At 34.9% G+C, this 13796-nt stretch overlaps 1 protein-coding gene across 1 annotated transcript in view; it reads left to right on the forward strand.

The window, feature by feature from the left end:
* LOC135224863 (uncharacterized) overlaps nucleotides 1-13796 on the forward strand; it is a 275908-nt gene that overhangs the window by 112272 nt on the left and 149840 nt on the right. Inside the window, 10 exon segments of the mRNA XM_064264188.1 lie at nucleotides 2470-2650; nucleotides 3041-3156; nucleotides 3527-3659; nucleotides 3983-4126; nucleotides 7178-7296; nucleotides 7921-8051; nucleotides 9459-9581; nucleotides 11470-11626; nucleotides 12093-12315; nucleotides 13484-13682. Coding sequence (XP_064120258.1) covers nucleotides 2470-2650; nucleotides 3041-3156; nucleotides 3527-3659; nucleotides 3983-4126; nucleotides 7178-7296; nucleotides 7921-8051; nucleotides 9459-9581; nucleotides 11470-11626; nucleotides 12093-12315; nucleotides 13484-13682 — 1526 coding nt within the window.

Below are 13796 nucleotides of genomic sequence, written 5' to 3' on the forward strand. Positions count from 1 at the left end.
TCTCTCTCTCTCTCTCTCTCGTCTCTCTCCTTTCTCTCTCTCTCTCTCTCTCTCTCTCTCTCTCTCTTCAGTTGAGGTCAAGTAGAGTTGTTCTTCTATAGGTAATAGTACATAGAGGGCTTTGTTCGATAACTTTAGTTCTACAGCAGAAGTTTACAATTTTATTCCCCCTTCTATGGTTCTTTATCTATTGGTTCCTATCTCTTTCATCCTTTAAGAGCTGAGCTGCCGCCGCTTCTTTGCTGTTAAGCTTATCTTCTTTCGTTCATTTTCCTTTTTATTTTTTTTTCTTTGGGGCTGGGCAGGAAAACGATATTAAGTTGTCTAACCCACTGACATTTGCGCTTTCATATGTACGAGTATATATGTGTGTGTGTGTTTTGTTAGTAAAATAATGCAGCACCTTACCGATTCTTTTATTTGTTTTATTATTTCAGTATTGCGCGAGTTACGATTTCCGTGGGAAACTCATCAAATGTATCAGTAATTCTCAGTGATATCGTCCATTTTCATGTGAATTTAGGAAAGGCGGCCATTTCCACAAATTGAAATCCTATTAGAGACATCAAAAGCTCCTCTCCATTTAAAAAAAGAAAAAGAAAAAGCCATTTCGAAAATCTTGTTCTTAGGATCATTTCACAATTTTTTACGCAATATTTCTTCCACGGTAAACTTGTGGTCTTCGCGACTCGTATTTCTGTTGCAAGAGTAACGTTAATGAAAATAAAATACAAGTTATCAGTCATGAATCGCGTGTCTTCGTTTGGAACATTGAAAGGAATTAAAAACGAGTTCGTGATTTTTTCCAGTGACTGAAAATTCTTTGTCATGTATTTAGTAAGTACGTAATTATTAGGTGAATATATTGGTAAAGCATGACTCGATTTATGTTTACCAGCATTCTGGAACATGCTTAGGGTAAAATTTTAATTGATAGTAATTATAGTGGACTTTTATATATATATATATATATATATATATATATATATAGATATATATATATATATATATATATATATATCTCTCTCTCTCTCTCTCTCTCTCTCTCTCTCTCTCATCATATATATATATATATATATAATATATATATATATATATATATGTGTGTGTGTGTGTGTGTGTGTGTGTGTGTGATAAGAGGTATATCACCACCATTGTTTAGTTGTATGATGAAATACAATTACATTGTATAATAGAGGCTACTGTTACCACAGAGGATCGCTCTCCCTTCCACCGATATATTAGGCAATGTACTGGCCTTTTTAATATTAGACATTCTTATTTTATGGTTCATGGCCTAAAGTTCATTAGATGATGATGAGTGTAGTTGCGTGCCGTTTAGAAAACGGGTATTCGCCATGGTTGCTTCTCATTATGTGCGTTAAACCTTTACTGCCACGCATGAAGTATAGCCACCGTAACCAGAGAGATTTGTTATTATCTGGGTTCTTCCCTCAAAATTCAACTCTGCTGTAAGACCATCGGTCCCTACCAGTTCTGCAAGCTGAACCTTTTTGCCCCAGCCTCACCCTCAAGTTAGGCTTTACTATCGTTTGTCTATTTTGATAATTGTGAAAATGTCCCTTCTTTTCCTCACGTTGCTCAGCTCTGTGCTTTCTTCTCACTTCGGTGTACCAATTTTGTTTTTAGCCCAAAATCCACTTTGCATTTGTTCTGCTCATTTTCTTACTGTGTGGAAGCCGTAACAGCATACATGTTTGAAATACACTCACGCAAATGCCAAGTTATAAATTATATCCATGAACATTATAAAACGTATCATATAGCCTGTTTTAAACGTGCTGAGTTGAACGCATTATTTGGCAATTTAGAAATCGACAGTCATTCTGGGAACAGCAAGATAGTTTCTTCTCAGGAAGTTCAAAAATATGTTTCCTTTGCAGCTCCTTCACTACAGAATTGCGTCTCACTGCTGTTGCTATATTCTTTCGAACTTTAGAAACAATCCCATCTGAAGTAGGATGGTTAGCTTTAAGAGAATTCACTTTAATATAATAGTAATAATAATATAATCTTAATTTTTTTAATAATGGTTATCTACCAAATGTATTTTTGAGTGTAACATACTCTACTACGTGTGAACTATTTTTAAAGAATCTTGAACAAGAAAACGCAAAGAAACGTAATGCATTAATGTATACAAATACAGAATTAATTACGTATTGCCGGATTTTTTTCGGGACAGGTAAGCCAGTAATAATAATAATAATAATAATAATAATAATAATAATAATAATAATAATAATAATAATAATAATGAGAAACCGAGCCTACTCCGTATGGCTAGCTTAGCCATTTCTTGTTTTAGCACCTATGAAGTGGACGAGGGCTATGAGAGTAAATAAAATTAACTTATTTTATTTTATTAAACTACGTAATAGTAATATTATATTAATAGTAGATTATTCTTGCTTTCTTCGACTCAGTTTTTACCTTTGCTCGTTCCAGTACGTGTGAAGGTGGACAGTGGTTGTGCACGGACACCATTTGCCCTGGTATCTGCACTGCTTGGGGCGACTCGCACTACAAGACGTTCGACGGCCGCCTCTATGAATTCCACGGCACTTGCGACTATTTGCTCGCTAAGGCCAAGTCCTCGAAAGCCGACTCCTTCGAAGTGACTATTCAGGTGAGTTCAGTGGACTTTGTCATACCTTACTACGATCACTTTAAGGAGTTATGGACGCTGTCTTGTCGGGACATGCTAAATATTTCATTTTTATTTCATCAGTTTTGTACTGATGAAAACTATAATTCATCTAGATAGGGATAGGTACTTTTTAAGTAATCATTCATTTATGTTTTGTGGTATTTGTATAGCAATTGATAAATATAATTTATATATCATTAATGAAAAACATTTTGTACGCCTTTTGAAAGATTGTATAAGTTTCAAAAGACAGAATTGTGTATTTTTTATGCTGTTTTACGTTTAATGATGCACTATGTCAAGTCTGAGGATATTTTTTTTCCTATTTTTTTTAACTGATTATACATTACGTTGTCTCTGTCTCAACAGAATGTTCCTTGTGGAACGGACGGCGTCACTTGCGCCAAATCCGTCACTCTGCGTGTTGGCAGCGGCGATGACCAAGAGGTGGTCAAGTTCTCCAAAAATAAACCTCCTCCATCCCAGTGAGTTCCGCGTATTTCTGTCGCGTGTTTATTTATTTAGCATGCTTCATTTCTTCCATTAGTTTTTCAAGTTTTAATCTGTAATCATACGAAAGAGAAAGAATAAACTTGTATATACCATTAGTTTTTAATATATCTGTTGTATTCTTTTTAATTCATATAATTTGCTTTATAATCTTACTGAATTTCATTGTTTTATCCTTCAGTTTTAGGATGGTTTCTACAACAAATTTATGATTTTTACTCTCCTCTACCTAGTGATTAAACTTTTATTAAGGAACTGGTGTAACATCGATATTTTGAATGTTTTATTTAGTATTAAAAAAAAACATGACCCTCTTAAAAACTCCAATTTTTGTCTTGACTAAAGAAACCTGACGAGGACCATCATCCGTGAGGCTGGAATATTCTTGTTTGCCGAAGTCTCTGACATGGGCCTCGTCCTTCAGTGGGACAAGGGCACCAGAGCCTACTTGAAGCTCGACCCGTCATGGCAGGGCAAGGTGGGTCGTGTGGACGATTTTATCTGTAATTTCAGAATAAAAATCTGCAACAGTATGATTTCGTAAAACAAGAATAGTTATTTTGTTGCTGGGAAATATAAATTGTTTTTATCGCAGTTGATCGGTTGTACTAAAATTTGGTAATTAATGGAAGCTAAATTTTTTCCTTAACGCAAAGATATCAATAGATTGAAAGAATTTGAGCACTTTAGTCGTTTGGCTCTTTATTTTTTTTAACTTAAAAAGAGGATAAGGAGAAACCTATCGAGAATAAGTTATGGCAAAGGTAATTCACTAAAGGACTTTAATCCCTTCCAACACAGGTCAGAGGGCTGTGTGGCAACTACAACGGCGACGACCAAGATGACTTCATGACGCCATCTGGTGGTTCGAGTGAAGTGTCTGTCAGAATATTTGGTGATTCTTGGAGGCTCCAAAACTATTGCCCGGATAGTTATGTCATACAGGTGCGTGCCGCCGCTATTCATTAACAAGATATACTTGTAACAGTGAGGTGTATGTATACATTTTTGGCTAACAACATATGCGAAGTGGGATCCCTTTATCAGCGAGTTCATGGAAAAAGGATATCTGATATTACTGGGCTCTAACGTACATTTCCAGTATTCTCCCAATTCGAAAGTATGCGATTTATATGTGTGAATATTCATGTGGGATGATTCAGGGTTATACTTCTGATTAAAAACTTAACAAAACTTGAGCCAGTAGTGAGAACGTTTGTGGCAGTCTACTAGAGACGACTGGATTAAAGACCATCTTCTTTTATACCATTTCACCTACTTTCTTAAAATCATACTCATCAACTATATAAATATATATAAATCTTCTTCCGTTCCTGTGGATAATCTTGGGTGTGATAAGTATGAGGAGGTATACACTACCTTTTTTGCCCCTGCCTCCCGATCTATAGCACATTCATAGGTAAACGTTCGAGTCGCCAACATCCGATCTTCCATAATCTTCCATAGCTTATTGGAAGTGCCTTATAACAAGACTAATCGATCGACTGCATAAGACTATAAGACTAGACATGCTTTTAATTCTAGCAGTTATGCTAGATGTGATAACCGAGTTTTCTATACGTTTTCTAGCAGCTTTAATCAAATCGTGGAAGAGTCTCCCCAGTCTGCAGGAATCGCTGGTACTAACTCCTAAGTTATAACAAGGTGCAAATACAAGCGCCTCAGTGGCGTGGTTGGTTTGGTGTTTGCTTCTCACCTCGGTGGTCGCGGTTTCGATTCTCGGCCATTCCATTGAGGAGTGACAGATGTATATTTCTGGTGATAGAAGTTCACTCTCGACGTGGTTCGGAAGTCACGTAAAGCCGTTGGTCCCGTTGCTGAATAACCACTGGTTCCATGCAACGTAAAAACACCCTACAAACAAACAAGGTGCAAATACGTTTTTATCAAGCAGGCTTAAATTATTCTTGTTTTACATTTTTTATTATCTCATTTCCTTTATTTCGTTTATATTTTTTAGTACTTACTTGTGTATACCTTTTCCCGTACTAGTGAAGCCCCTAGCCTGGTAACACGCTCTTTTTGTTTAGAGGGTTGCAGCTTGGTCAGTAATAATAATGATGATAACGTTGATGATAGTAATGATGGTAGTGATGATCCGTTCTAAGCTTTCGATAAGGAAAAAATCTGGTGATCAAATCTTATTATACCCATACTATTCTTTCATTCTCCTCCTCCTCTTTTTCATTTATTCGCTGGATAATTATTTCCATCACCTTCATTTTCTACAAACACTTGTCTCTCACTCAGTTTCAGTCGCCACCATAGAGTACTTTTTAACTTTATTATTATATTATTATTATTATTATTATTAGATGATGATGATGATGATGATGATGATGATGATTATTATTATTCATAATGTAGATGGTATTTAATGCAACAAATAAAAAACCCTTTTACTTGCTGGCTTCCAAACAGCTGAATGCTGTTATGTGGAAAATAAAATAATACACAGAACGTGTACGTTATTTATTACAGGAAGCTGAAAATATCGTATTTAATGATTAGAAAAAATTAGCAGAGGAGAGTATACCATTAAAAAGGGTGACTTAGAATTGAGAGGGCGCCAGCTCCAAGTACATTTCCATACTTCAGGCGTTTTACTTCGGCACATGTGGTCTGTGATTACTTCCGTAACTTTTCAGATTCACGTTAACACAGTCAACTCTTACATCTACTTTTGCTATGCATTTGCTAATCTTCTAGCGTTCGCATTGAACTACCCTTCAAGATAACCACTCCATTAATATAAAATTGCTCTCTCGCCAAACAGCTTTTCTGTATTTTCATTATATTATCCTTAACTTTGTTTACTCATTCAATATTTCCACGATATTTACGTCTCTCCAGAATAAAACATTTCTCTTCCAAGGGTTCTTGTTGTATTCTTAACTCTCAAGTTCTTTATGGTGTCAGCATTGACATCTTCCTCCCTTCTGCAGTGCAGCAGAACTTCAAACAATCTGCATTTTCGCTTCACTGACCCCTCCCCACTTAACTATCCCTCCGTCCACTTAACCATTTTATCCTTCCTCCCTACGTACCTAAGCACCCATACGGAATACCTCAAGGACCTCATTCTTGAACCTTTCAAACCCTTCATCAGCTCTTGCCTCATCTGTACATGTAATCCCAGCACATTCTTCGTCCAACGTCTTTTTATATACTGCTCTGATGTCCGTTTGAAAGTCGCTCGTTTTATTTGCATTTATGAAGGTATATCCAGCTCGTCCTCTCCAGTTCACACTACCCTCTTAAATATTTTCACTTTTCCTTCCACTGAATAATGCTCATATGTAACGCCAGTCACTACTCCTCTTATTGTTAGGTAATGTTCTTGCTATTCATAACGACAGTGTCTTAGTAACAGGTATCCCACAGAACCAACAATGGCGTGGTTGCCATTAGCCGTAAACCCGGCACCTCACAGTAGCAAAAATGAAAGTGCCTTTGGCCTTATGTAAAAGAAAAAAAAAACTCCATGATTTAGGGGGAATTTTCCTGTATTATGTTGCTCATTATATATCTAGTGGTTAATTCAAGGTTATTCCAATACTTTTTCCTTTTGTGATTTTCTTACATTTTGTGGACTATACGGTCAGTGTCCTCCTGTTAAGAGGGCGGTTAACCACTTCAAGTTCCTTTAGGCCTTAAATATTCCATTGTCAATCTCTAATTTTGTTCGCTTAACCTGTTGTCCTTTCCTTGATTAAGGTGTTAAACTGTTAATTCCCCTTACCCTCCATGACGAATGGTGCCCGTCGGACCACCCACATTGTCTAAAATTTACGTCTGAAGCATCGCATTTTCTCCTCTGAAAACGGACCATATATAGTACCCTTTTAAAGCACCTATTTAAATGTACTATAGGTTTCTTTATGTAGTTTTAGAAATTATATCTACTCTGAAATGATGTCATACCTTTCTTCTTCTTCTTCAAAATATTTGTTATCAATTGTTTTTCTTTACCAGGACACGTGCAGCCTTCATCCCCACAGGAAGGTGTGGGCCTCAGAAAGATGCGCGATTTTGAAATCTGAGGTATTCGCTCCCTGCCATTCAGAAGTTCCCGTCGAACAGTACGTTGAGAGGTAAGTCGGTAGTACCTAAGCGTCACTTTGAATGTTATATGAATTCACCCTGAGGAATCAGTTGTGCTACTTCAAGAGCCTTCGGGGTCTTGCCTGTTGATATCAAGTGTAAATGGGAAAGGCATTGTGTTTAAAGACACGCTTTGAGAAAATATGACGTCATTTAGGAGAATTACTCCTGTAAAAGCTTCCCTTTACTGTCTTTAGTATTGACATTTTTAAAAATCCGTTTGACCATGTAAACTGCCACGTTATGAAATATGGTAGATAAAAGTCATTGCATGATCTCATTTAATCCGTGACGGGATTTCTAGTTCTCGAAAATGTGCATTGTTACCGGTTTCTAAGTCATGCCCTCGTGGTGTAATACTTTTAATTACAAAGGATAATTTTTTTTTTTTTTGGAAAATTGCATATAAATTATTCTCTGAAATGCACTGTCCCATAATATGCCATTGATTGAGAATATCTTTCATCTTGACATTAGGTTATAAAACTTAGCAAATAAGTCAGAATGTTCTTTGACAACCAACGATAAGTTTCTTTAAAAACTGTTTGATTGAGACGACTGCGGAAATTATTTGTTAACTTGGTTATGATAAAATGTTCATGTGTTTTGTACAGGTGTGAGTTTGATGCTTGCGGTTGCAACACAGGTGGTGACTGCGGATGTCTGTGTACAGCCATCGCAGCCTATGGACACGAATGTAATATCCACGGTGTTTACATCAAGTGGCGAACTCCAAGTATTTGTCGTAAGTCGACTCTTATTTTGTACTCTTTATTGTGCCTTTCGAAGGAAACTATACCATATGGATATTGGAGAGTGAAATGTTGGTTCAATATATTTCACCATACGATCAACTTTTCCCAAGTACTATTCTGACGTAAGACTATTAGCATAGGAACATTTATTTTTTATTATTTGGATCAGCTTTTACTCTTAATATTACTTCTCTATGAAATAACCGCATTCGTTGATATTAGATTCATTACCACCACAATGCTTTTCTCATAAGGAAATTGCCACTTTTTCTAGAATAGATTTAAATGTTTTATTTTTCTTCTAGAACAGATTTCAATATTTTATTCTTCTTCTAGAATAGATTTAAATACTTTATTCTTCTTCTGGAATAGATTTAAATATTTTATTCTTCTTCTGGAATAGATTTAAATATTTTATTCTTCTTCTAAAATAGATTTAAATTTTACATTTTATTCTTTCTTCTTTTAATAGATTTCAAATATTTTATTCTTCTTCTAGAATAGATTTAAATTTTATTTTTTTCTTCTTTTAAGATAGAATGTTTAAATATTTTATTCTTCTTCTGGAATTGATTTAAATATTTTATTCTTCTTCTAGAATAGATTTCAATAAAATGTTTCTATTTCTTCTTTCTTGAATTAGATTTAATTATTTTATTCTTCTTCTGGAATAGATTTAAATTTTATTTTATTCTTCTAGAATCGGTTTAAATATTTTATTCTTCTTCTTGGAATAGATTTAAAATTTTATTTATTCCTTTTCTAGATATATTTTAAATATTTTTAGTTCCTTCTTCTAGAATGTTTATATTTTATTCTTCTCAATATTTTATTCTTCTTCTAGAATAGGTTTAAATATTTTATTCTTCTTCTAGAATAGGTTTAAATATTTTATTCTTCTTCTTGAATAGATTTCAATATTTTATTCTTGTTCTAGAATAGATTTAAATATTTTATTCTTCTTCTGGAATAGAAATCAAATATTTTATTCTCCTTCTAGAATAGATTTAAATATTTTCTTCTTCTATAATAGATTTAAATATTTTATTCTTCTAGAATAGATTTAAATATTTTATTCGTCTTCTAGAATAGATTTATATATTTTATTCTTCTTCTAGAATAGATTTAAATATTTTATTCTTCTTCTGGAATAAATTTAAATATTTTATTCTTCTTCTAGAATAGATTTAAATATTTTATTCTTCTTCTAAAATAGATTTCAATATTTTATTCTTTTTCTGGAATAGATTTTAATACTTGTTCTTCTTCTAGAACAGATTTAAATATTTTAGCCCTCTTCTTGAATAGATTTCAATATTTTATCCCTCTTCTTGAATAGATTTCAATATTTTATTCTTCTTCTAGAATAGAAATCAAATATTGTATTCTCCTTCTAGCCATGCAGTGCGACGAGAGTTGTGAACATTACGAGCCCTGTATTCCCTCGTGTCCTCACGAGACCTGTGACACTTTCCTTGACCCTTCATCTCCCATGTGCACGCAAGATGCCTGTGTTGAAGGTAAGCCAAACGATTTCTTCGCGTTCTTGTAGTGCTGAGTTTGTTTGTGGTTACATAATCAGACGTGCACATGCAGACATAATAAGCAAACGTGCAGGGGCAGTATATCTGTATGTATATTCATATCTGGATCTCTGAGTAAGTTAAAGGAAACATTTCAAGGGGACGCTCTTCCCTGAGGACTTGCCAATGAAAAAACAAATTGCCTGTATTTTGTGAAGGCCTCCAGATTTGCAGGTCGTGTATTTGTTATTTTGTTGCAAGTTCTTTGAGGTGAAAAACGGGAACATCATTAAAAACCTACTGTAAATGTTCAGAACAATAAAAATTCTTTTGGAATCATCAGAAATGGTAACCAGTTGTGTGGTGTGAAATGAATTACAGAGTTGAATAATTCTTCACTTAACTGTATTTTACGTTCCTCTCGTAATGTGATATGAAAGTTGAAAAAAATTGTTGACTGTATTTTCAAAAACCTCGCACGTTCAGTTTTGCATTATAGTTTATGTGTTTCTTCCTGATTTGGCATGGGAGGATTTCATGTTAGCCTCGAAGGAAGAAAATTGCTCCCTGCTATCCTATTTTTTAAAAATAAAATTGGCGGTATGTTTCATGACATACTGGAAATATTTGGGGAAAAGGGAAGAGAACTTCTCTAGTTGGATATGTTTTGAATTTATGTAATACTGGTTATTGAAGCAAATTTTTATTTGAGATTCATACAGTGCGATTAAATATTGAAATTCTTTAGATAGATTAATACAGTAGGTATATAGGACTAAAATAAAGCTTAAACATGTGCATGTATTGAAATTGAAATTATTTTGTTGGGTATCATTATAAGACCAGGCCTTCTGTCTATTATGTCAGCAATATTAATTTTGTACAAATACGTAATCAGAGTAGGCCTCCTTTTATTGAGGAACTGAGACGAGACCTTGAAAATTTGACAAATAGATCACACTTTTCGCTGTTTCCTCTGCGGCTTCAAATTTCAAAAGTGTTCAATGATCATTTTAATTTCAATAGAGGTTAAAATTGGTTGGATCCGGAAGCACTGTATGTCTACAATCATCATATCACCTATAATGCAGAACAATGAAATATTGGCTGTAGTTTATATCCTTAAACTTGCTTTGAATAAAAAAAAATGCAAAAGCAACAGAAGTTCATACTCTAAAATTAGCTTTGTGTAACACTATTTCAAATGGGTGATTTGACATATAGAGTTATTATGCTTTAAGTTCTCGATTCATTTAGATGATTTTTCATTTAGATGCGGAGTTCAGTAACGGGCATTCTTAGGAGCAATCTTAATTTTCACCTGAATTTTTCATTAGAAAATACTGTAGCACAGTGTAGTCGCCTTCTATAAATAATGTTGAAGTTCTGAAATAAATTAATCCCCTTCGTAGTCATTTGCTAGGTTCATTGCTCATTAATTCTGTACAGTGCTTACCTTAGTGAAACTGTTCCCTCTCGGTTATTCTGCCCTTTCATGTCTATATTTGCTTCACCGGGAATATGAAATTATGCTAATGCTGTTTTCTCTTTTATGCATCGTATTAACTATGTGGAGCTGTAGTATTGTCAGCTGAAGGAACCTTTTTCCCAGTGTTATTATTACCATTGATTGGGTACACGCTGAGGACTGTCTGCTATTGGCTGTTTACTCTCTGCCTCAAGACAGTTGCTGGAGTTGATGGTTTCTCTGACGTAGCCTTGATGATCGTCTCAGCACTCGGTTGACGTCATGGGGAGCTGCATTTATTATTATTATTATTATTATTATTATTATTAGCATGGGAAAAAACCAGCATATGATTTATTCATGTTTTATATATTTAGGAGATTTCCCACATAAATAGTTATCATTCGATGCAATCAGGTTGCGCCAAGGATATATGTCCGCCGGGGTATGTTCACAAGAGTTCGACAGACATGGAGTGCGTCCCTGTGGTTGACTGCGAGAGACGGTGCAAAGAAATCGACGGGAAGGTTTACATGGAAGGCGACATCATTTCTCAAGATGATTGTCATACCTGGTAAATTTCGTGACTTGAGTTACTCGTGAATTTGTATAACAAATGTTTGGTAAATTTGACTTTTTTGTTGGGAATTAATTTCGAGTTGTCCTAAAGTCCTAAGATGGCTCAAATTTAGAGAAATGGGTGCATTTGATATCTTCTTGGCAAAGATATCTAGATCACATGCATGTATAGCAAATATGGCTGACACTCTTGTCATAAAACGATCTTGTATTAGTTTTCAAGCTGCAATAGTCATGATGTATTATATTAATATGTTATTACTCATGAACACTACAAATTTTGTCAGATTATTACATAATTGTCCATCTTTCACTATTTATTCCATTTTTTATTTGAGGTTTTCCTCTCTTTATAACATTAGCTATTCATGTGATTTGATTCCTCGAAAGATCTAGAAGTAGTGTGGTGCCTTTTGCTTCATAGCGTAGTTTCCCCTTTATTCATTATCGTTCTTTCGTAGCACGTGCTCGAGAAAGAAGGAGATATGTCGTGGAACGCCCTGTGAGACGACTCCCTTCTTGGAAACCACTCCTCGAGTCTCGACTCCTGCCACTCTGGCAACTACCCCAGCAGCTTTCCACATGGCTTGTAATGATGGATGGAGTGAGTGGGTTAGCAACGACAAGCCAGTCATCTACAGACAGAACTCGGACTCGGAAACTGTGCCAGAAAAGATAGAAAAGGTGAGGTATCATTTTTCATTCGTGTAGTAAAGAATCAAGATATGAAAACGAAACTATGTTTGAAAAAAAATTGGCAATTTGAGTGAAAGCTTTAAGAAGAATTAGAAGTCAGATAATAGGATAGAGGTGGAATAGGCACCGTAAGGGAAATGGGAAATTCCATATGTATGTAGATGAGATAATAATGAAGGGAAGATGAAGTTGGCTTGGGCATGTTCTTCCCACCATCCTGCGATAGTGCCAGTTGGGCTTCTGTGAGCACAAGAAAAGTTCAGAGACTCAATTACTGGATGATAAATACGAAAGTGGAGGTAGAGAGGAATGAAGACATGAAAAAATAAATTCACCGGACAGACATGAGTGGCAGAATGTCACAGAGACCTTTTGTGCTGCTGGAAATTAGAGGTGATGATGAAAGAAAGAAATTCATAAAGTTTTCATTTGCATGCTAACTTGTTATCTTGCTTTGGAATTTCATGAATTAACTTACAGGTTAGTTTTTCTCATGCAGCATTATATAGCGTACTTAATTATTTTTGATACCCGACGCCTTTTTCCACCAGAAACTTAGGCTTCTTTTCCTCAGCAGCTCTAGGGATAAGATTACCAGCCCCAGACTCTTCCTTTGACTCAGCTTAGTATATACCCATTCACAGCTGGGTCAGCTGGTGGGGTCAAGTTGAGATCTTACAACAGACTGTCCAAATGCAAACCAAATGTACATATACGTATGCATATACGTATATCTATATATATATATATATATATATATATATATATATATATATTTATAAGTATGTATGTTTTAGATTTTTAATGTGCCTATGTGTTTACATAAATTCATTTACCAATCCGTTTCATTCATTAACTTATATAGATGACAAATCGAGTAGTATCTGTAAAATAGGCCAGTTGTATGCTGATAACTCTCTATTTTTATTTATGGTTTGTTGAGAATACTTGATATCGCGTCATCATTCCCTTCAACCATATTTAATTGGTTTTCAAGCAACAAACTATTTACGTACAGTAAATCAAGAAGAATGTGTATTTTCTAGTACTCCTTTACGTATTATCATAGCTCACTCTAAAAATATTAAAATATTGTAAAGTAAAAAGAACCCTTTGAGAACATTGAAATTAAAGGGAAGGACATATCTTTCCACAGAGTATGGCGGGTCGAGGCTGGTGCGAACAAGGCCAGATTGTTGACATCAAGTGTCGCAGCGTGGGAACCCACAGGCCTCACACTGAGCAGTCTGGAGTGAAATGTAACCTTGAAAATGGGCTGCTGTGTCAGGGTAGAAATGATGCAGATGTGGATGAAGCCTGTTGGAACTATGAGGTTTCGTTCCTCTGTGATTGCAGTATGTTCAGTCGGACTTGTTTTAATGTCATTTGGTTATCTGTGAAAAAAATCTATATCAAGGAAGTAAGATTGTATTGTATGAGAACATTGTTTCACATTATTATTATTATTA

The sequence above is a fragment of the Macrobrachium nipponense genome, chromosome 12, assembly GCF_015104395.2.
Source record: "Macrobrachium nipponense isolate FS-2020 chromosome 12, ASM1510439v2, whole genome shotgun sequence".
Classification (NCBI taxonomy): domain Eukaryota; kingdom Metazoa; phylum Arthropoda; class Malacostraca; order Decapoda; family Palaemonidae; genus Macrobrachium; species Macrobrachium nipponense.